The sequence below is a fragment of the Hyla sarda genome, chromosome 1 (genome assembly GCF_029499605.1).
Source record: "Hyla sarda isolate aHylSar1 chromosome 1, aHylSar1.hap1, whole genome shotgun sequence".
NCBI lineage: Eukaryota > Metazoa > Chordata > Amphibia > Anura > Hylidae > Hyla > Hyla sarda.
The window spans coordinates 187681542-187705339 of record NC_079189.1 but is presented as its reverse complement, the minus strand read 5'-3'; the positions used below and the strand labels follow the sequence as shown (position 1 = coordinate 187705339).

Here is a 23798-nt window from a genome sequence, read left to right as displayed (position 1 = left end):
TGTGTCCCTACAGCTATTGTCTGTGAGGAGTCCAAATAGGAAGTGTAGGTGGACAGGCAGGGGCTCTGCGCATCAAGGATATGCAGGGGCTCTGCGCACCGAGGACAGGCAGGGGCTCTGCGCACTGAGGACAGGCAGGGCTCTGTGTAGTGAGGCTCTATGACACACAGGATGATAGACAAGCCAGGAGCCTGCCCTCACTTCCTGTATTTTGTCTCTGTACAGAGAGACACAGGCAATAGTTGCAGGGACAGCACATTTTCACCCAAAAGTATACAACATTTTTAATCAATGTATATTACAAATATAAATATAATGGTATAATCTACATTATATCAAAATATTTTGTTAACGACAGGTACAATTTAACCCCTTCATGACCCAGCCCATTTTCACCTTCAGGACCTGGGCATTTTTTGAAAATCTGACCACTGTTACTTTAAACATTAATAACTCTGGGATGCTTTAACTTATCATTCTGATTCCGAGACAGTTTTTTCGTGACATATTCTACTTTATGTTATAGGTAAAATTTCACTGATATTTGCATCCTTTCTTCGTAAAAAAATCTCAAAATTTCATGAACATTTAGAAAATGTTGCATTTTTCTAACTTTGTAAGTCTCTGCTTGTAAGGAAAATGGATATTCCAAATAAATTACATATTGATTCACAAATACAACATGTCTACTTTATGTTTGCATCATAAAGTTGACATGTTTTTACTTTTGGAAGACACCAGAGGGCTTCAAAGTTCCGCAGCAATTTTCCAATTTTTCTCAAGATTTTCAAAATCTTACTTTTTCAGGGACCAGTTCAGGTTGGAAGTGGATTTTAAGGGTCTTCATGTTAGAAATACATTATAAATTACCCCATTATAAAAACTGCACCCCCCAAAGTATTCAAAATGACACTCAGTAAGTGTTTTAACCCTTTAGGTGTTTCACAGGAATAGCAGCAAAGTGAAGGAGAAAATTCTAAATCTTCATTTTTTACACTCGCATGTTCTTGTAGACCCAATTTTTTAATTTTTACAAGGGGTAAAAGGAGAGAAATCACCCTAAAATTTGTAACCCAATTTCTCTCGAGTAAGGAAATACCTCATATGTGTATGTCAAGTGTTCGTCAGGCGCAGTAGAGGGCTCAGAAGGGAAGGAGCGACAATGGGATTTTGGAGAGTGAGTTTTTCTGAAAAGGTTTTTGGGGGGCATGTCCCATTTAGGAAGCCCCTATGGTGCCAGAATAGTGGACCCCCCACATGTGACCCCATTTTGGAAACTACACCCCTCATGGAATTTAATAAGGGGTGCAGTGAGCATTTACACCCCACTGGCATTTGACAGATATTTGAAACAGTGGACTGTGCAAATGGAAAAATTGTACAGCCAAAGGCTGTCTGGGCATGCTTGGAGTTGCAGTTTTGAAACTCCCAGAGGCAGCAGTGAGATCGCTTTACGGTGATCTCACTGCTGCCAATGAAGATGCCGCCCTGCTGCCGGAAACTCACCGCCGGGACCGCCTGGAGGACGCCGCTCGCGCCGGGACCGCTCGGGACACCGTATGGCCGGGTAAGTGACGCCGGGGGATGGGAAAGGGACACTTAGAGCGGTGTGTGTCCAGATCCCCGTGATTCGGACTCACACACCGCGCTGCTAAGTATTCTCATAGCGAAACGCTGCTATCAGCTAGTCAGATTTGACTAGCTGATAGCAGCGATCGCTGGGGGGTTGGGGGATGAAACCCCCTGTGGTCGCATGGTAAGATGGCTGGCTATCAGTGATAACCACCATCTTACCGGGCGCTGCGGGATGCCGCGATTAGCGGCAAAAATGTTCATGACGTACCTGTATGTCATGGGTCGGGAACACCTTCCCACTCATGACGTACAGGTATGTCATAGGTCGAGAAGGGGTTAAAAGGGTAATCCCTCCAAAGCATCTCATCCCCTTCCCAAAGGATAGGGGATAAGATGTCCCCTGTGATCCCATGTGGCACCACAGTCATCCAGTGCACTGCCTATGTATCACCCACTTTCGGAGACATGAATGGACGGGACGTGGTGTGACATCACAAACATGGAAGCTCCAAGTTTCCGTGTTCGGAACACCGCTGTGCCGGCCCGGAGACCCCCCATGATCATACTTCTTATCCCCAATCCTTTGAATAGGGGTATAAGATGTTTAGAGGTGGAGTACCCCTTTAATTTCCACACTCTCACCCTCACCATTCTTTTGGAGCTGGTCCTGTTACAGAATGGTTCTTCTGTTTAGGATCTGTATGTGCAATGCCTGCTGTGTCACTGATAGGCTGAGTGTGCATATGTCGGCTCCAAACAGAAGAAGAGATGTGGATGGCGGCGGGAAAAAGGAAGTTAGGGTTTTCATGTAATGCACCAGACAGGGCACATTTTTTGAACAATAATACAACTCGGAACACCCTTTAGCTCCTTAACAACCACGGACGTAAATGTACGTCCTGGCTTGGCGGTACTTCCCACACCAGGACGTACATTTACGTCCTGTGTATGACCGCGAGCATCGGAACGGTGCTCGCATCATACACGGCAGGTTCCGGCTGCTAGCAGCAGGTGGTGACCGCCCGTAATGGCCGACATCCGCGATCGCCATTAACCCCTCAGATGCCGTGATCAATACAGATCCCAGCATCTGCGGCTATCCGATCATCCAGGGTGGCGGCCGGAGGTCCCCTCACCTGGCTCCGGTCGTCTCCCGGTGTCTTCTGCTCTGGTCTGAGATTGAGCAGACCAGAGCAGAAGATGACCGATAATACTGATCGGTGCTATGTCCTATGCATAGCACTGAACAGTATTAGCAATCAAATGATTGCTATAGATCGTCCCCTATGGGGACATAAAAAGTGTTAAAAAAAAGTTGAAAAATGTAAAAATCTAAAGTCAAACATCCCCTCCCCCCAATAAAAAATTTAAATTGTCCGTTTTCCCATTTTACCCCCAAAATGCGTTTTTTTTTTTTATAAACATATTTGGTATCGCCGCCTGCGTAAATATCCAAACTATCAAAATATAATGTTAATGATCCCGTACGGTGAATGGCGTAAATGTAAAAGAGAAAAAAAAATTAATAAAAAATGACCTAAGTTTTATGTATGCAAATGTGGTATCAATAAAAAGTACAGATGACGGCGCAAAAATGAGCCCTCATACCGCCCTATATATGGAAACATGAAAAAGTTATAGGTGGTCAAAATAGGGTGATTTTAGATTACTGATTTTGCACAAAAAGTTTTAGATTTTTTTTTTAAGCGGTACAAAAATATAAAAGACCCTAGCCACGGGTATCATTTTAATCTTATTGATCCACAGAATAAAGAACACGTGTCATTTTTACCATAAAGTGTACTGTGTTAAAACAAAACCCTCCAAAATATGCAAAATTGTGGTTTTCATTTAAATTTCCTCCCTAAAAAGAAATTTGGGGGGTTCGTCGTACATTTTATGGTATAATGAGAGGTTTCATTACAAAGAACAATTGGTCACGCAAAAAACAAGCCCTTATATGGGTCTGTAGATAGAAATATAAAAGAGTTATGGATTTTAGAAGGAGAGGAAAAAACGAAAAAGCAAAAATAAAATTGTCCTGGTCCTTAAAGGGGTATTCCAGGCCAAAACCTTTTTTTTAATATATCAACTGGCTCCGGAAAGTTAAACAGATTTGTAAATTACTTTGATTAAAAAATCTTAATCCTTCCAATATTTATTAGCTTCTGAAGTTGAGTTGTTTTCTGTCTGACTGCTCTCTGATGACTCACGTCCCGGAACGTGACATCATCAATGAGCAGTTAAGACAGAAAACTTCAGAAGCTAATAACTATTGGAAGGATTAAAGGGGTACTCCGGTGAAAACCTTTTTTCTTTTAAATCAACTGGTGGCAGAAAGTTAAACATTTGTAAATTACTTCTATTAAAAAATCTTAATCCTTCCTGTACTTATTAGCTGCTGAATGCTACAGAGGAAATTCCTTTCTTTTTGGAACCCTGATGACATCACGAGCAAAGTGCTCTCTGCTGACATCTCTGTCCATTTTAGCAACCATGCATAGCAGATGCATAGCAGATGTATGCTAAGGGCAGCATGGTGGCTCAGTGGTTAGCACTGCTGCCTTGCAGTGCTTGGGACTTGGGTTCAAATCCCACTAAGGACAACAATAAATAAAGCGTTACTATTATTATAATAATGTCAGTAGAGAGAACTGTGCTCGTGATGTCATCAGAGAGCATTCCAAAAGAAAAGAATTTCCTCTGGTAGTATTCAGCAGCTAATAAGTACAGGAAGGATTAAGATTTTGTAATAGAAGTAATTAAAAATATGTTTAACTTTCTGCCACCAGTTGATTTAAAAGAAAAAAGGTTTTCACCGGAGTACCCCTTTAAGATTTTTTAATAGAAATAATTTACAAATCTGTTTAACTTTCCGGAGCCAGTTGATATATAAAAAAAAGTTTTTGCATGGAATACCCCTTTAAGGTGAAAATGGTTTGGTCCTTAAGGGGTTAAGGTGGATATATATTTTTAATAACCGTCGGCAGAACAGTTAATTCTTCAGATCTTCCCATACACATAAACGCCCTGGATGGCTGAACGTTCATATTTCTTTTATTGGGAGGGGGAGGCTGCAGCCAGGCAACTCTGGGGAGGGGTAAGCAACAGCCAAACAGTTTTGGGAGGGAAGGTGTAAGCCAGGCAGTCAGCTCAGCCACTGGCTTATACCTCCAAGAATAGGGTCACGTGGTGCAAACAGCAGCATCTCTTTTGAGCAACAGTTAGGGTATACCTTTTTACCCTCCTTAAGGAAAATAAAATGTATGTGTTACACATAAACACAAATGCAGTGTGAACAAAGCCTAAGCTTGTCAGCCAAACCCGCCAAAGGCGGCAGGTTCAGCAGATTTTAGTGTATGGATACCTTTATTCAGTTTTCATACCCACCTCTAAAATGGAACCTAGAAGCAGAATCTCAATAATAAGGTATTATGAATTTCTTGTTTCACACTATAACTTCGAAACGTACTATAAATGTAACTATAAGTTTTCATAAAATATCTATATTCAGTGAATTGTAATTCCCATTTCACATAAAGGACATGTGTTCTCCTCTGAAAGTAATTAAGTACAGGCAGCCGTTATGGCGAGGGAAAACAGTCTTGCGTAAAAGGACTAGTAAAGCTTTGTGAACAGTAAAGGAGACATTTTCAAGAAGTGTGAAAGTTGGAAAATCATCTCAAAACTTTAAAGAGGTTTTTCTGCTGCACATCATGGTAAAGCTGATCGAAGCACATAAAAAAATAAATAAAAAAAAAAGTAAAAAGGAAGAGTAGCAGTATGATACCACCAAGAGGACGAGTCCCGTTTTACAATAGTGGTAAGAAACCTGTCTCAAAAGCATTCCTCATCGGCATCTGATGGAATACTGCATTGCTAAAGATTCTATCTATGCTATATTGTGTAATTACAGTTATTTTATACCTTCACTGAGGCTTTCCTCCATTTCTGGGTCATCTCATACATGTTATATCATGTAAAATATGCTTAAAGTATAACTGTCAATATAAAAAAATTACATTTCAAAAGAAGGTGTGTTCATTCCCCAACCAACCATGAGAATGAGTGGCTTCTCTCTCTGCTCTGTGTCTATAAGACTTGGATGGTCCTATAAACCTATATTATAAGTCCAACCTGGTCACCCGAAAGACAGGAGAAAATGCACTAAGCATGCACTTCCCTCAGTTTGTTCTCGTGATCAATCATTTTTAATATATCTCTAGGCCAACGCAAAAGGTTTTTTTTTTTTCTCATAGCCTTAATTAAAGCAATGGAAATATAGCAAAGACATAGGAAACATTTTTGTTTGTCCGAGTGGCCACATAGACATAAAATAATGATTAATAAAATATAAAACATAAACAGTTCTCAGTCTAAGGGTATCATTAGAGGTCATTATGTATTTTATTGTTGCAGTCAAAAGTATAAGGGATAACACATAATGTTAAACATGTTATGTCCTTTACTTGGCACTGTAAAATAAGAGGGGAAAAAGACAATAAACCTACCCGCATTCAGATCTTTAAACTTTTGCTTAAGTTCAGCTGGTGTGAGCCTGTACTGATCTAATCCATCACCCCAATAAATGTGGTCGAGGACTTGCAGGTCTCCACCCACCAACCATTCTCCACTCTCCATCACCATCTGCAGCAAACCAACAAATATCATATATTAAGAAAATTCATTCATGAAAATCAACTAAAAGGGAGAATGGAGGCATTACTTTGTATAAAATAGAACATACATACTGCTAAAAACAAAAGTGAAGTTTGTGCTGGTGGCCATTTCATTTACATTAACAGGTTTCCAATGAAATCTCCAAGAATATGCCCAAGAATTATTCTCTTCTCTCTCTGTGCACGGTATCTCACTTTGCTACTAAAGAACTGTTGGCCCTAGAGCTGCTCACACCACGGTGGACACGATACATTGGTAGCCAGCTGGAGGTAACTGTCTGTTACCAATTCACAGGCAATTCAAGTTAACAAAATAATACCTGCCATCTATTCTTAGCAGGTCCTACTGATATGTTTTGGGGCAACTTTGTTAGGATAACTTCAAGAAGGTATTCTGTAATATACTATGGTGCACCCAGTATTTATTGGGCCAGGTGTAGTGAGTATATTTTGGTCTGCTTAATGTATTATTTGTTTGCAGGACGCAAAGGCTTAGTCATGAAGTATTTTAAGTTCTATACACAAAATGTTCAAGTTTAAAAAACAGTACCGTATTTTCTGGCGTATAAGACGAACCCCAACTTTTACAGTTAAAACACAGAGTTTGGGATATACTCGCCGTATAAGACTACCCCTCTACCGCGATACGGTACCTTACCATTGTTCCCCCACATGAGGTAGGCAGCATAGTTCCCCCCACATTAGGTTGTCAGCATAGTTCTCCCACATTAGGTTGTAGTTCGCCTCACATTAGGTTGGCAGTATAGTTCCCCCACATTAGGTTGGCAGCATAGTTCTCCCACATTAGGTTGTAGTTCCCCCACATTAGGTTGGAAGTATAGTTCCCCCACATTAGGTTGTAGTTTCTCCACATTAGGTTGGCAGTATAGTTCCTCCACATTAGGTTGTAGTTCTGCTCCTCCGGCCTAAGGCCTATAGGCCATAGCAGTAGGTCCCGGGACCGAAGGAGCGGTCGTCGTTGCACCGACGATGACGTGCTGGTAAGTTACCATGCCCGCGCGTCCTCGCTGCTCCGCTCCTGCTATGGGCGCATGCACGGGATGTCAGTGACATCCCTGCATGTGCTACCTTCTGGCAGCCCCTGTGTTTTTAAAGTTAACGTGGGGCCGGAAGGTAACTGGGACATCCTTGTGTCCCGAAAAGATCTTTCGGGACACAGGGATGTCCCCAGTGTGACGGGGGAAGTAAATCCATATCCCGGGCATCCCGGCCAACTGCAGCACCTGGCGTATAAGATGACCCCCGACTTTTGAGAACATTTTACAGGGTTAAAAAGTAGTCTTATACGCTGGAAAATATGGTAGTTACTAATAGACTGTATGTGACCTATTAAAGGCTAGAGGCATGACATAGATACACCACAGGTATATATCTGAATAAAGAGATTTTGTTAAATGTACTCCAAAATAGCCGAAAATGTGAAGTCAGTGGGGCCTGTTGTATATATGTTTCTCCAAAGTATCTAATGAAATAAAAAAAATTAAAAATATATACAAGGCCAACCAGTCAAGGTGAGGCCCAGACAAAAAGGAAAAATTAGAATAGAAAATGTAAAATATTTTATAAACAGTGTAAGTTGAGCAAAAGCTTTACTGTAATGTCCATTTCACGGCCCAAAAAACAAAAACAAAAAAACTAGTAACCAATAATATATGAATTATTTTATGGTATTTGTTGGCTGTTTGTTATTGTATATATCCCCACATTATGCCATAAAATGTTCCCTAGATGCAAGTCCCACCTCTGGCCGGTTACACTGATCAGTGCTTTGCAATGGCAGAGCACTGATCAGTATATGCAATCAGAAGATTGCATGTTTTAGGCAAAAAAAAAAAAAGTGTAACTTTAAAATAAAATTTCATTAACCCCTTCACTGTTAAAATCGCCCCACTTTTCCCATTTTTTAAATAAAATAAAGAATAAAAATAAACATATGTGGTACCGCCGTGTGCGTAAATGTCTGAACTATTAAAATATTAGGTTAGCTAAACCACAAGGTCGATGGCGTACATGTAAAAAAATACCAAAGTCCAAAATTGTGCATTTTTGGTCACTTCATTTACCACAAAAATATTAATAAAAAGCGATCGAAAAGTCCCACTCAAAACAAAAATGGTACCTATAAAAACTACAGATGACGGCGCAAAAAATGAGCCCTCATATCGCCCCATACATGGAAAAATAAAAAGTTAAAGGGGTCATAAGATGCCAATTTTAAACATACAAATTTTGGTGCATGTAGTTTATAATTTTTTTTAAAAGTATTAAAATAAAACCTACAAAAATTGGGTATCCTTGTAACTGTATGGCCCTACAGAATAAAGATAAAGTGTCATTTTTACCAAATATTACACTGCATAGAAACGAGAGCCCCAAGAGTTACATTTTTTTTTAATTTCACCTCACAAAATTTTTTTTTTTGTTTCGCCAAAGGTTATATTATAAAATAAGTGATGTAATTGCAAAGTACAATTGGTGACGCAAAAAACAAGCCCTTATATGGGTCTGTAGGTGCAAAATTGATAGAGTTATGATTTTTTGAAAGGAAGGAGGAAAAAGCAAAAACAAGTCCCTAAGGGGTTAAGATTAGTGGAGGTGTCGCTGATCACAAGGGTGTTTTTGGTATCATTGTACATGGCGTAGTTATAGGAAAAAATAGTCTTATATAAATTATGTCCTTTGGTGCACTGGGTGAGTTCCCATGTCTTTGCATGTACTTGTCCTCCTGTTCAGCTGGTTCCTAAATAACACCCTCTTTTTAAATCTTCATAACACCCCCAGCAGCATGCCAGCAGCCCAGAGCATCCCTAAACATGCACTGCTTCCACACTAAACCCGGAATTTGTGTGTGCATCTGCTTCAAAAGCCATCATTCACAAGCTAAGTTGTCTTTTGCCATGTTAGGCAGCATTAGTAGACTTTTAGAGAAAGTACCAGAGAAAAAAGTAGAACATTTTGTGGTGTAGACAACAGAAGCTACTTACTTTGTAAACCATGGCTGCTTTTTTGACTCTTATGCGTTTGCTGCTTATGCTTCCGGGTGTAGTATGAAAATGGCACATGCGCAAGGATGCACTGATCTGGCCATGCCAAGATACAGGATCTCAGCATGGAGTGTTTAGGTATCAGCCAGGCAGGGTTATGAGAGCACAAAGGGGCTAGGGCACCAAAGGACCTCATTTACACATGACTATTTCCAGTTATATCTCAGCAACCTCGTCACATACAGAGAACACCATTGTGATCAGCGTCACCTGCAATAAACTGCAGTTCCAGCAGGTTAGTGCGGGGTGATGCTGCTTACAGGAGCAGGGCACCAGAGGCATTATATAGAGGGCTTATTTTTTGTGAGTATTATAGTACTTTCTAATCATACCGTTCATTTAACAATTAAATATACCATGAAACAAAAAAAAATTATTATTTGTGGGGTGAAATTTGGGAAGATAAAAAGTTATTTTGTAACATTTGGTGGGTGTGGGCTTGTTTTTATGCCAAGCAAGTTACAGTAAAACTGACATCTGTATTCTGTGAGTCCATATGATTACAATGTTTCCCAATTTATATAGTTCTGGTTTTATTTTACAACTGATATACTGATAATACTTTCTGTTTACTAAGGCTATAGCATCTGGTACTCACTGGGTATGAAGCATGTTCAGCTTGTGAGCGCACTTTATTTATACACTCTAGTCGGCATAACAATATACCAGGTATGTCATTTTGCTGGAAGGAGTAAACCGGGACTTTCTGAATATGGATATTTTGTAGTTCAGTTATGCTACCTAATACAATACCATTAAGATCTTCCCATTCCTAATTCCATTAGGAATGTGTTTTCTATTGTAAGATCTCAAACAATCTCAAATGTGATTCATGAGTAGGCTCTAAGGTTTTAGAAGGCTGTGGTCAGACATCTCTTGCTTTAGAAGTATGCTGGTCAGTAGCTAATGTTCTGACCTAATCCAGTAAGATCAATTTGTTGAAATAAATATAGTCCCTTGTCATCAATTTAGTTGCGAAAGCTGCATGAAAAATGCAACAAGGGCACCCTCTGCTGGTAAAGTAACCTAATTGTGCAGCAGACATTGTTCTTAAGATACAATAAGTCCACAAGCGTCCGTTTCAATGTGTCTCAATTACGGCTGCATGAGAGTATGTGAAATTGTTTCCAATATGACTGAGCAGTGTGAATAACCCAAGTTCTGCAGGATTGCTCCGGACAGTAGATGCCAGTCAAGTCTATTGAGACATCCATATAAGATAAGCGTGCAACATCACAGCACATGTACAATGGTGCCTCAGATCCATATTTCCTCTCCAAGGCTTTTTCCTCAGGGATAGTGTCTGTCAGCTATGGAACCCTACACTGCTTTGTCATGTTGGAAACAAGATCACCTACAAACAAACTATAATAATGTATTTTACATAGTGTTTAGAGCACAATTATAATATTACTACAGTGTAATGTTGCTTTATGATGGTGGGTAAGTGCAGAGCGTCAGTAAAATTTCAAATGTTCTCAAAATATTCAAGCCATTTTGTTCATATCAATGAAGCCTTTTGTATTAGGTCAGTAAGCAACAAATAGTTTCCTTTCAGAGTTTAATCAATAAAAGTAAATTCAAGTTCAATATGATGTCAATCAGACCTTAATATATGGGTGCTCCTTGCAGGTAGTCCCCCATTGCCTGGCACAACGCTCCTCTTTCCTGTGCTCATAAAATTCAGGATGACGTAAAATGGCCACTCGCTTTCCTTCATAAACCAGTGCAAAAGCTGTGCAGCCATCAAGTCTTTGCTTGTCCTCATTGGTTGCTGTCAGCACAACGGGCACAGATAGGTTGATGACACCCCCTGTGGGAAAATAATGAATGTGTGAAAACACAAATAAGTCGAATGCATTCATTTGTATAACTATAATAATGTAGGAACAGCTAGAACTGTCTGTTCCAAGAAAAGATGCAGACAAATCAGGTGAGCATAAAGAAAAAAACATTAAAGGGGTATTCCGGGCAAAAACATTTTATCCCCTATCAAAAGGATAGGGGATAAGATTTCTGATCGCGGGGGGCCCGCTGCTAGGACCCCCCGCGATCTCCCTCCGCCACGCCCCTTTCTATAGACATAAATGGAGGGGGTGTGACGTCACGTCCCCAGTCCCGGAAACCCGGAGGTTTCCGAAACTGGAGATTCAGCACCCGCATAGAAAGAGAGTTCTGCAGGGAGATCGCAGGGGGTCTCAGCAGCGGGCCCCCCGCGATCAGACATCTTATCCCCTATCCTTTTGATGGGGATAAAATGTTTTTGCCCGGAATACCCATTTAAAACAAATTACTGATCACTTAAACTTGATTTTGGGAAGGGAAGCTTTACACCATGGTAAAACCAGCTGAACTTTGCAGACTGCTTGTCACAAGGTCTGACACTACTGTTCCTATTTTTTTCAGTGCTTTGATATCACAGTATGACACATACTAAACTTAAGTAATGTGTCATGTCAAAGAATCAGGGGGAGTCTGGGGGAGGGATGAAGTGTCTGGAGAGTTTTACTGTGTACAAATAAAATCAGTATGATGGGGTGAGCTCTTCGCATCTGACCTCATTTACTTTTACTGTAAAGCTTTTTTTTTTACAAGGATTACACTCTTCTTTTGATGTGACTGTAAAGCCAGAGAAATGAATGGAGAAAATTCAAGAGAAAGTGGGGAGTAAAAATATACTGTTGCCAATGCCACAGAACAAAATAGAGACTGCTCATAGGGTAATTCATACATACAAGACAATGTGTGTAAAACAAAGCACAGCGCAGCATGACATTAATGGGAATCACAAGCGGTGCTTTACTATAGGTCTCCTGACATTTGTCAATACATAAACACCCATCAATGCCTAAACGCAAGAGTTAGTAGACCACATTCAGTCTATTAAAGTCAATGGGTACACCTCAGTATACTTTTCAAATACCCTTTTGCCCGTATTCTCAACTATACTGGTGACATATCCAGAAAACATGATAGGAATTGGGCTTATCAAAAAATTCCTGAATAAGGGCACAAAAGAAAACCAAGAGCATGTTACATCACTTCACTCATCAGACAGGGGTCAGTAAAATGCTCATGACATATAGCTCCCCAATACATACATATATTTGGAGCAGCCAATGTGAAGAGATTGATAAGCTTCTACTAGAAACCTCTGGCTGCATTTATCTCTAGGATCAATCTTGTTAAGATAAAAAAAAAATTTCCCCAGGTAACAGTTCAGCTGGCGTCATATACATTGGTTTATCAAGTGGGAATAGCCAACACTTATCTTATTGGTCTGTGAGCTTCAGGCTAGCCTCAGAGACTCAGTGTTAATATGGAGTCAGGCCAACATGGGCCTAAGACAAATCTTTTTTTTTTTTTCTCTTTAATAATATAAATTAAATGTTTAAAAATCTTGCAAAGTCATACATCTTTGTCGAACAAAAAATAAAAGTTTCACTGCCAGAATGGCAGTGAAACTTTTATTTTTTGTTCGACAAAGATGTATGACTTTGTAAGATTTTAAACATAAACATTGAATTTATATTATTTTGACAAAAATGGTAAATAAACAACTGGGCTGTAATATATATCTGACAGCTGCCTATAACTGCCAGCATCAGACTTCAGTCAAATCTCGGCAGTTAAACCTCTGCATGCAGAGAGTAAACTGACAGGACTGATCGGCACCCCGTGTCACAAATGATTAGCCTTGCATGGATTAGTATAAGCAAACTAATGATTGCTTAAAAAAGCCCCCTTGGTGGAATAAAAAAAAAGGTGTAAAGAAAAAAACATTTTAAAAGCTTCCAATAATAAATCACCCCCTCTTTTCCTGTTTATTAAATAAAAGAGTGTAAACTCCTAAAGTAGACAAACATGAGGTTAGACTCAGGCTTAAGCTAGGTAGTGAGGTCACCATATTATACACAGTGACTTCCATACATAAGCCCTGACAATAAGAAATGGAATTCATAGGGCATTGTATAGTTACCCGAGCAACTGCACCGCCCTGCATGAACCGGTGTCTTGTCACACCTGATCTCAAGAATAGGCAAGAGAGTTAAGAGTTACAGACCTTCTTAAAGGGAAGGGTCAGACGTGTTGTATTTTGCTGAATATTTGCTGCTGTGTATTTTCCCACCCACTGAAGTCAATGGGTAGCAAAATCAGCTGTGTATTTTACTACCCTCTTATTTCACTGGGTAGGAAAATATGCAGCAGACGGAATGTGTGACCCTAAAATATGCAGCAGACGGAACGTGTGACCCTACCCTTGAAAAGTGGCATGGACCTGTAATATTCTGGTGTGCAGGAGGCCCAATAGTGATATATCTGAGACTGAGAAGAAAAATGGAAAATCAAAGCGTTTCTGTAATTTGAAAAAAATTATTTTTCTTTGTTTTTTTTATATAGAACAATAATAAAGTAAACATGATGACATGCCCTATATCAGTGTTTTCCCAAATAGGGTGCCTCCAGCTGTTGCTCAACTATTACTCAGGTTGTCCGGGCATGCTGGGAGTTGCAGTTTTGTAACAGCTCAAAGCAATGAAAACCAGACGTATTCTCACCTATTGGTATGTGCTGGAATTCAATATTCTGTAATTCAGGGTTACACCCTGTAAGTTCAGTAAATGTACAAAACATATTTATAGAGAACAGTGCAGCAATAAGAGCTATTCCAATGTGCAATGTTGCCATTTATCTGTCTAAATATGCAGACAAATGTCATAAAACACATGTGCGAGCAAAGCCATGCAGTCATACTCTACAGTCTGCAGACACACAGATTACATATAGCATTTTTCAGGAGACAGCTATCAGCCCATCCAGAAAGTCTTTCACACTTTAACTTCAAACAGTCTCGGAATAAATAGAATATTACACTTCCCACTCCTCCTGGTTTGTGGTCAATCCCTTTAGATTTCAATTATTGAAAGCAGTCCTCAGTGAGAAGGGATGTATGTGCGAGTAATGGAGCACCACATGTCACATCATAGGTTACAGGCAATCCCAACATACTTCTAATGCTAAAAAGGGGAGTTAAAAAGGTGTTTGACACCCCCCAACACTGCTGCAAAGCTATTTGATCTACTCACCCTAATCCTTAAATACTCTACAGTTAGCCTTAAGCACCAGAAAAGTTGTATTCATGTCACACTGTAACTTTTCTAAATTAAATAATAATAAAAAAAAAAAGATTTTATTTATTTAGGTTAAGAAACAAAAATGTGGCATTCAACCATCAACAAGGTCATAGAAGCTTAACAAGAATGCCTTTTAGGGCCTTTGTGGAGGACTCAACTGGATGTTGAGAACATGCTCTAGACTCTCAAAACTGCGAAAAATGGAGGGAAAATTTGGTCCAACGCAGGGCGACAAATCCATGGCGACTAAGAATTTCATGGCGGCGCCCAGGTTTTCACCTCCACCTATGTTTCTGTGCTGATCACCCATTCTGCCAGTGGTTGGCGCTCTGGTTTTACAGGTGTTTGACAGCAAGAGAAGGGGGGACAGTAATAACTGACACACAGGAGGAGATGAGGGGACATAAATAACTGACACACAAAGGGGAACATTAGGGGACAGTAATGACTGCGACAAAGGGGAGGGATTAATAAACACTAATGACTAAGACACACAGGGGGGAGGAAATGAGGGGACATGAATGACAGTGACACAGGGAAAGCTAAGGAGACATTAATGACTGATCATATAATGTCACATAACATCCTGTTGCATGACATGCCATTGCGTGCTGCATCCTGGCTCCTAACTTTTTCTTTTACTGGCTCCTAGATTCTTGTCAAGCCTGGTAAAGGGTTAATGATAGGGTAAGTTGGGGAAAGAAAATAAACCCCTGCCAAACCCATGCATCATAATAGGGGCACATTTATATCTTTCCTATGTGGTTCTCTCGTCTGTTAAGGCCATTGGACATTTAAAAGGATTATGACTTCAAATTTATAGATTGGTTTATGCAAGAACAGTCTGCAGACTTCAGTATACTTCAAAAGATGAACATTAGTTACGTAAAGTACCCCAAATAGTTAAAGGGGTATTCCAGTTAATCATTTTAGTCTACTAGTCCCCTCCTTCCTATTTTTTTTTTTTTTTTTTTATTCAATTAACATCCATTAAAAAATTTTTTTTTTTTACCATTCCTACTATGGTGAAATTTCATGAAAACAGACAAGATGAGCTGACACCTCCCCCCCACACACATCTAAGCACAGGACTGACTGCTATTCCACAACCCCCCAAATAGTGAGAGACATTCCCCCCCAACCCCCTTCACTTTAATGTACGTGTCATATATTGCCATATATCGCGGTGCCGCACGCTATTAACCCTTTAGCCGCGCGCTCAAAGCTGAGCCACGCGGCTAAAAGTGAAAGTAAAAAGTGCAGGTTAGCTCAGGGAGCTGTTCGGGATCGCCGCGGTATAATCGCGACATCCTGAACAGCTGTAGCACAGGAGGAAGGTCTCTTACCTTCCTTCCTGCAGTCCGATCGCCGATTGAATGCTTCAGGCCTGAGATCCAGGCTTGAGCATTCAATCGCCGAAAACACTGATTGATCCATTCCTATGGAGATGGATCAATGAGTGTAAAAGATCAGTTAATGCAATGTTATAGCCCCTTATGGGAGCTATAATATTGCATAAGAAAAGTGTAAAAAAAAATGATCAACCCTTTCAATTATCCCTTCCCCTAATAAAAGTTTGAATCACCCGGCATTTCCAAGAATAAAAAAAAAACAGTGTAAATAAAAATAAACATATGTGGTATCGCTACGTGCGGAAATGTCCGAATTATAAAAATATACTGCTTTTTAAACCGCATGTTCAATGGTGTACGCGCAAAAAAATTCCAAAGTCCAAAATAGCGCATTTTTGATCACTTTTTATACCACAAAAAAGTTCATAAAAAGTGATCAAAAAGACTGATCAGAGCAAAAATGGTACCGCTAAAAACTTCAGATCACGGCGCAAAAAAATTAGCCCTCATAGCACCCTGAAGACGGAAAAATAAAAAAGTTATAGGGGTCAGAAGATGACCATTTTAAACGTATTAATTTTCCTGCATGTATTCATGATTTTTTCCAGAAGTACAACAAAATCAAACCTATATAAGTAGGGTATAATTTTAACCGTATGGACCTACAAAATAAAGATAAGGTATCATTTTTGTCAAAAAATGTACTGCGTAAAAACGGAAGCCCCCAAAACTTACAAAATAGTGTTTTTTCATCAATTTTGTCGCACATTGATTTTTTTTCCCGTTTCACCGTAGATTTTTGGGTAAAATGACTAATGTCATTACAAAGTAGAATTAGTGACGCAAGAAATAATCCATCATATAGAATTTTAGGTGAAAATGTTAAAGAGTTATGATTTTTTTAAGTTAAGGAGGAAAAATTGAAAATGAAAAAACGGAAAAAGCCCGGTCCTTAAGGCGTTAAAGATACAGGGACTTTTTCATCTAGATTAGAAAAAATAAAAACAGAAAATGTCACTTTTCTCTGCACATTAGATTTGCAGAGTTTATATACAAATATCCCACAACAGGAAGGCAAGTCTTGTGTGAGAAACTAGAAAAGTCTCGTTAAGTAGCCAGAAAATTTATTTTTTTATGCATTTGTTGGAATATGTTATGTGTAAAAACTACTTTAGATTCGGGGAAGAATTTTTTCTCCAAGCCTATGGAACACACAACATGAGACTATTAAATTCACATTGAATTATCATCCTACTATACAATGTCTAGATGTAGAGGTTAAAAAAAAAAAAAAAATGATTGTGGTTTTGAAACAGGTCTCTATACAGATAGAAATACCGTAATATACTACATAAAAACAGCTTTCTTGTCCCTACAACATTTAATGGATTGCCAAAAAGTCAACTTATTAGAGCAAAAAGAATATGCAATACAGAAATAGCTTATAAAACAAGAACAAATTGTAAAAAATTCTCAGAGGGTATACTAAAAACAAATTAGACAAAGCAGTGAAAGAAGTAGATGGCAAAACAAGAGAAACTCTACTTAAAAAGGAGAAAACAAAAAACGCATTGAAAACCGCACCATGTATATCTCGACCTATGACAAACATTCTAGGTTAATAAAACGAACAGTGAATAAGTAAGTATTGGAAAATAATGATGGCGGATCCCAAGTATGGAGGTTTGTTTAAAGAGAATCCGATGTTCACGTATAAAAATGGTCCCTCTATAGGTGATAAATTAATTCACAGTGATATCGTTTTAAAAAAAAAACTTCAAGACAAACTTTTTTGGCTTCTAAAAAATGTGAACCTTTCCATGCTTGGGGTGCGTCAACTGTAATGCAATCCTGCGAGGAGATAGGCCGACATTTATCATTGTCTTTAGACTGGTTTTTTTGTACCTACGCCTTTTGGTTTACACATTTTTGCTGATTTTGGGTTGTAATCCACTGATTTTGGCAATACACGATATGGAAGGGTTTTATGAACTGCACCTTTTTGTGAAAAGGTGCAAAGCCATTTGAAAAGTCTCTAACACTACACCAGCCCAGACTTAGCTTAGCTTTTTGGTGTATGTGAAGAGAGAAATTTCTGAAAATGTGACCTGCACAACATTTATCAAATGTTCTGTGACCATTTAATAAATCTGGTGCTCCTACACATTACCAGCACACAAAAAAAAAAAAAAAGATTTAGAAAAATGCTTCACTTACACCTACAATGAGAAATGCCGGCCATAGTGTGTACCATGCAATGAAAGGAACAAAGATAAAACTAAAAGGGTTTCATACATGTCTGAGCTGCAATGTGATCTACATGTTAAAATGTCCGTGCGGTAAAGTTTACGTCAGGCAAACCAGAACAACGGAACATAAAAATATGATCAGTAAATTCTGTAAAAAAAACAACACAATGCAGACTCAAATCATGAGGAAACCTCCGTGGCACAGCATTTTGCCCAATTTCATCATAATGTGACTGATCTTAGATGGTTAATTTTGGAAGAGATACCGGTGAATGTGAACGAAGACCAAAATAGATGGCGTTTACTGAGGAAAATTTACTGGATAAACACGTTAGATTCAATGGGGCCGAAAGGATTGAACAAATCATGCAAGTTTAGAGTTTTTCTATGAGTGTATTTATCGTTTAATAATACCTTTTACCTAGCCTATTGTGTATTTATAAAACGGGTTTAAAATGGAGCGTGAAGAAAACTTGTATTAACCATTTTATACCAGTATGTTTTGTAGTAGGTATTAAAGTCCTCTCACCTGTGCACATGATTAAGGGCACCACCCCAAAACGTAGCGTCAGGTCCGACTATGGACATGGGTGCAATAGCTCCGTACTCTGAATGAACTAACATGCTGTAATGTTAATGAAAAACATGCAACTTGAAAATAATTGAAAAAGTTGCGACTGATCAGGTCTGTGAGATCCTCTTTTCATTTCTATGCAGTGTAGGATTCTCTGTAATATATGCTATAATTATTTGTTCCAGAGCAAGGTGGAGCTCTAGAGACCGAGTGACTGCTATTTAAGCATTTAAGAAAGTATTTGCCGTTTAATACTTTTCTGAGATTATTGTTCTAGTAAGAGAACATTGTGTTGACAGTCACCTGACAGTGGAGGAGGGAGAAAAGACAAGTTTGGTACATGCTGCAGCAAGACTTAGAGGCACTCCTCTAAGGGTTATAGTGCAACTAGTCTGGATTAAAATAATAAATTACTTACCCAGTTAAGTGCCGCAGTACCAGAGATACACCCGGTATTAGCCTCCATTGCCAAATTGTAAATGGACAGTTTTGCGCAATGGAGGTGGGGACCAGCATACAGAGTTCCCTGCCTTCATCTACTCTGCTCAGATATGCCTGTCCACCTTGCTCTCACATAAGCAAAGAGAGTCTCATGTAAATTTATGAGGTGGGCAGGTATATCAGTGTAGAGGGAAAGGAGAAAGGGATGCTGGGTATGCTGGATCCCGTTTCCATTGCGAATCTGGCTATTTACATATTAGCAACGGAGGCTAATCCAGCGCGTATTGCCAGAACGGCAGCGCCAATCCAGGTAAGGGATACATTATTTAATTCCAGTTCACCTGTACTATAAGCCTGTGTACTGGGTTTGGTGTGGGTGAACCAGCTGTCAGTTTCCCTTTAAACTAGGCACACAACTGTAAAAGCTAGTGGAGGCTATGGACACCTCACAAAAACACTTTTTACACTCCATTTGTCCTTAACTCCAATAAAAATTTTCCTCATTAGTCTTTATTAAAGATTTCGCTTAGTTTCTCTTAAAGAGTTTGCTGCACGTTCTATTTTCTTTCTAAACTTCTATACAGTCCATATTATTTTACCTTGCAAATTAGCTTTTGTTTGCGCAATCTGAGCTGGTGTATAACCATCTACACCTTGCTGCTTTTTCTAATAGTGAGAGGGCAAAAAGTCTGTCTGACTGATTGATCTTATATTTCTCCATGTAGCTGCTAAATGGTTAGAAATTTTAAATGAAGACTATTTACAAAGTTGCTTCATTTTGCATTCAGGGAACAAATGAACAATAAAAAATTTCAGTGCAAAGGTGTCCACCGCCTTATAAGTAAAGCCATAAATGCTAAAAGAGGGATTTGCTTACCATCTAACAAACAATCAAAGTGAAGGCATTGTAAGTATTCCCTTTCTCTCATAAAGCCATTAAGAGGTGTTGCCCAGCCTTCCGCCAGTACCTGAACCCATTGCATATCAACCTGTACAAGTGAACCAAACAAACATTAAATAAGACAAGTACAAAATGTAACATCTATATATGTATATACAAATAAACAAAATAATCTGTTTTACATTTTACAAGTTTATTTTACATATTTGGTAATTACATTTCACAATGTTTTATCCTATTACAATGTTAAAAGCCATATTATTTTTGTTGAGAAAGTTAGTCCTTAAGACCTTAAACATGTAAAAAAAAAATCTTTACAGCATTCTAGATGTTTAGAATCTAGATATTTATCGATTCATCCATGAGCAGTTGCATCCGTGGTATTCCTATAAGTGTGCAACAGGCTGCATTTTTCTGGCACTTGTTATCATATTTAACAATGACTCAGTAGGGGTAAATAAAAAGCAGATGTCTGGAGTTTTAGGTGTTTTTCAATGTGTTTTTAATCTGCTCAGGAAGTGCAGAAATTCTGTGATCATACAATATGACAAGCATAGCCACATATATTGACATCTGCATATAAAACATTTTTACACATGGGCATGAAAGAACAAGTACAAAACCTTTAGGTTTAAACACCTCCAGGTAAAAATATGGCCAACAGTCATTACAGTGTAGTTTTAGCCTCAAATAATACATGGCACTAAACAGATAAGACACTTTGAACATTTTATTCTATTTAAGGCCAAGTTCACACATGGTATAAAAAAAATAAAAAAATAAAAACAGCGGTGGCCTTTTACATCTGAAAAAAATAGATGTGCAACAAAAAAAATGGACAGCTGCAAAGAAAAAAAACTGCTGATCTTACTATGTGTGTGTGAACATGGCCTAATTCTGACTAGACTGCTACTGCCTACACTCTTATACATATTTCCTGTATGTAAATAATTGGAAGAGAATAAGAGATATTTAGGTTCAGTTCACACTTGCATTTGTCCCCCCGACCCTTTCCCAAAATCAGGTTTCCGTTCCATTACTTAGTTTAATATATGTTTACAGAAATCTCTATTCACCTTATTTATTTTCAATGCCGGCAAGGTTTCAGCATCCGTCTTTGCCAGCTGAAGTTTGTTCTCAGGAACATACAACTCCTTGACTTCATAAGACGCGTCTACCGGCACTATATCCTATTTGAAGAAAGAAACATGAAATAAATTAGTATATTCATCTGTTAAACGATTGCATTGAACTTATCAAGAAAGGGAGGTAAAACAACATGTAATATCAAAGTTCACAGTGTTTTTTTTTCTGGCTCTAGAGTTTAATATTTCTTGAGGAAAAAATAATAAGAACAAGTGTTCTGTGGGTTTAGGTGAATATATTTTCTGGACAGAGCCCGTGGCTAAGATCATGGGAAGAACACAGATTTTTACAGTGCCCGGCCAATGAACCTGAAGAGGACTCCAGGGGAAATTCATAATGTACTGGACTGAAAAAATATTCTGGGTCTACCGAGTTTAGCAGTGGAGATTCTGCACCATCTTGGAGAGGTTTAGCATGCACACTTAAAGTAGAGAAAAGGCAGCCAGATGCCTGCACAGAGAAAAGAATGAAAACACTGGAAAAAGACCTGACACAAATAAATTAAGTTGCAATGTGCACATTCTCAAAGTCTGAAAGGGAAAAGGGAATGTTTCAACATAAACAAGTGGAATCTAAGGATGATACACTCTATTGTTTGCACTATTTGGGGAGGGTCTTGTGGGTTTCACTATTTGTCTTAGGTTCCAGGGTTTTATAACAACAATCTGGCCCACAGTAACATACACTATATGGTGCTTGAGTCACACCAAATGCAACCATAACCACACCTAATAACATGAAGCACTCAGTCATCCAATCTTCACAGATGAGCATTCATAGTATGGGTTATACATTACTCTGCTAGGTCTGACCCGGTCAGCTGTAAGTGCTAGTACTGTTATGCAGCTGAAGCATCTAGAAGTAGCAACAGTTCAGCTACGATGGAGTAGATCATGAAAAACTCAAAGTATTGCGGAAATCTCAGATGCATTTGTTAATGAAAAAAATCCCTTTTGTATCACTTACTACAGGGTTCCAACTGCAGCAGCAGAACAGTATAGAAGGAGCCTCATTAAATGGGCTTTCATTACTGAGCAGCTACGCAAGCATAATGTCAGCATGCCCAATGCCAAGTATTAGATGGAGTGGTGTAAAACACACCACTACTGGACTAAGGAGCAGTAGAAATGCAGGGATGTGGAATTCAGACACCCAGGATATGCAGTCCCGGGCGCTTGGCAGGTGAATTTTTCCGGCCCTTAGCCCGGCTTCGGGCAAGCAGGGCTGGGGACCTGACAAGCACGACGGCGCTCAGAGGAGTGCATGGAGCAGGCTCCCGACTCGTTCCCGCTCTACACTCTGCAGCCCCTGGCTGTTCTCAGTAGCCAGTGGCCACTGCGGCTGGCTACTAACACTTTAGATCGCCACTGTCAAAGCTGACAGTGGCGTCCAAAGGGACATGTGAATGCTCCCTGGTGGGCTAGTGGGGTGGATCATCCCCCCCCCCCCAACGCGATCGCAAGGGGGCAATCAATTATAGAGGTAGCCAGACGGATAAACTCTGTTCTCTGCTGTCCCGTGGCTCTGTCATTGATAGAGCCTGGCTGGACTAGGCTCTATCAATGGAGTGCAGAGCACACAGATCAATGGAGTTCAATAGAACTCTATTGATCTGTATGAGGAATCTAATGATTCCTCCTAAAAGTCTAATAAAGTGTAAAAAAAAAAAAGTTTTGATAAAAGTTTAAGACACATTAACCCCTTCCATGCTAAAAGTTCAAATTACCCCCTTTTCCAATATAAAACATGTAAACATAATAATAATCAACATTTATTATCGCTGCATGCATAATTGTACGAACTATTAAAATATAACATTTTGTATCCCATACGGTAAATGACGTAAATGTAAAAAAAAAATAATAATAAACACAGCTACATGGGTCAAAAAATGGAAATAAAAAAAATTCGAAAATGTTCTGAATTTTTTTTAAATTAGTCAAACATGACTGAAACTATACAAATCTGGTATTGCTGTAATGAGGCCGGCCTAAAGTATCAAAACAACATGTTCGCTCAACTGCAAGGTAAATGGCGTAGAAAAGAAAACCACCAAATTTGCTAAATTATCTTTTACTATTTCAATTTCACTTCACCGATTACATATATATATTTTGCTTCGGAGAATATGTTATTGAAAAATTAAAAGGTATCATTATAGTAGGTAGTTATGGCTATTATAGGGCGAGGAAGAAAAAACGAGAGTGTAAAAGCAAAAATTGGCCAGGACAAGTAGATCGCCATGAAGGACAAGTAGATTTTGCTCAGATTTAGTCCTTTGGACAAGTAGTTTTTTTTAATTAAATTTCCACACCCCTGAAATGTGTTTTCTGGAGTAAGGAATTACATTTCACCACTTGGGAGTTTGATAGACAAGTCTGCATTTGGTGGATGCTCGGAGAACTTTACCTACCAGAAAGCACCTACTGTAAGAATTGGTGAAGTAGTAACAATGATCTAGGGCAGTTTATTAGGGATTGGCCTAGACCCCTTATTTCCTGTAAAGCTTAGGCCCTTATTGTAATTGTATACTGTCAACTTTGTGGCAACAGTTTAGGAAGGGCCCATGCTCATGGCTTTGTGCATGCCATTTCATTTCTTCCACACAGCCCTGTCCTTCACCCATTCAACAGTTTTGGGATGAACTGGAACACAAACTGTACAACAGATCATTTGATCCA

General features: G+C 39.1%; 1 protein-coding gene across 1 annotated transcript in view; it reads right to left on the bottom strand.

Annotated features, from left to right (window-relative positions):
* Positions 1–23798, bottom strand: part of PAPSS1 (3'-phosphoadenosine 5'-phosphosulfate synthase 1) — a 115047-nt gene that overhangs the window by 49954 nt on the left and 41295 nt on the right. The window contains exons 6-9 of the mRNA XM_056565948.1: positions 21048–21161; positions 19948–20059; positions 10927–11132; positions 6087–6222 (exon numbers count right to left, since the gene is read on the bottom strand). Of these exons, the coding sequence (XP_056421923.1) occupies positions 6087–6222; positions 10927–11132; positions 19948–20059; positions 21048–21161 (568 nt within the window). The remainder of the gene's footprint in view (positions 1–6086; positions 6223–10926; positions 11133–19947; positions 20060–21047; positions 21162–23798) is intronic.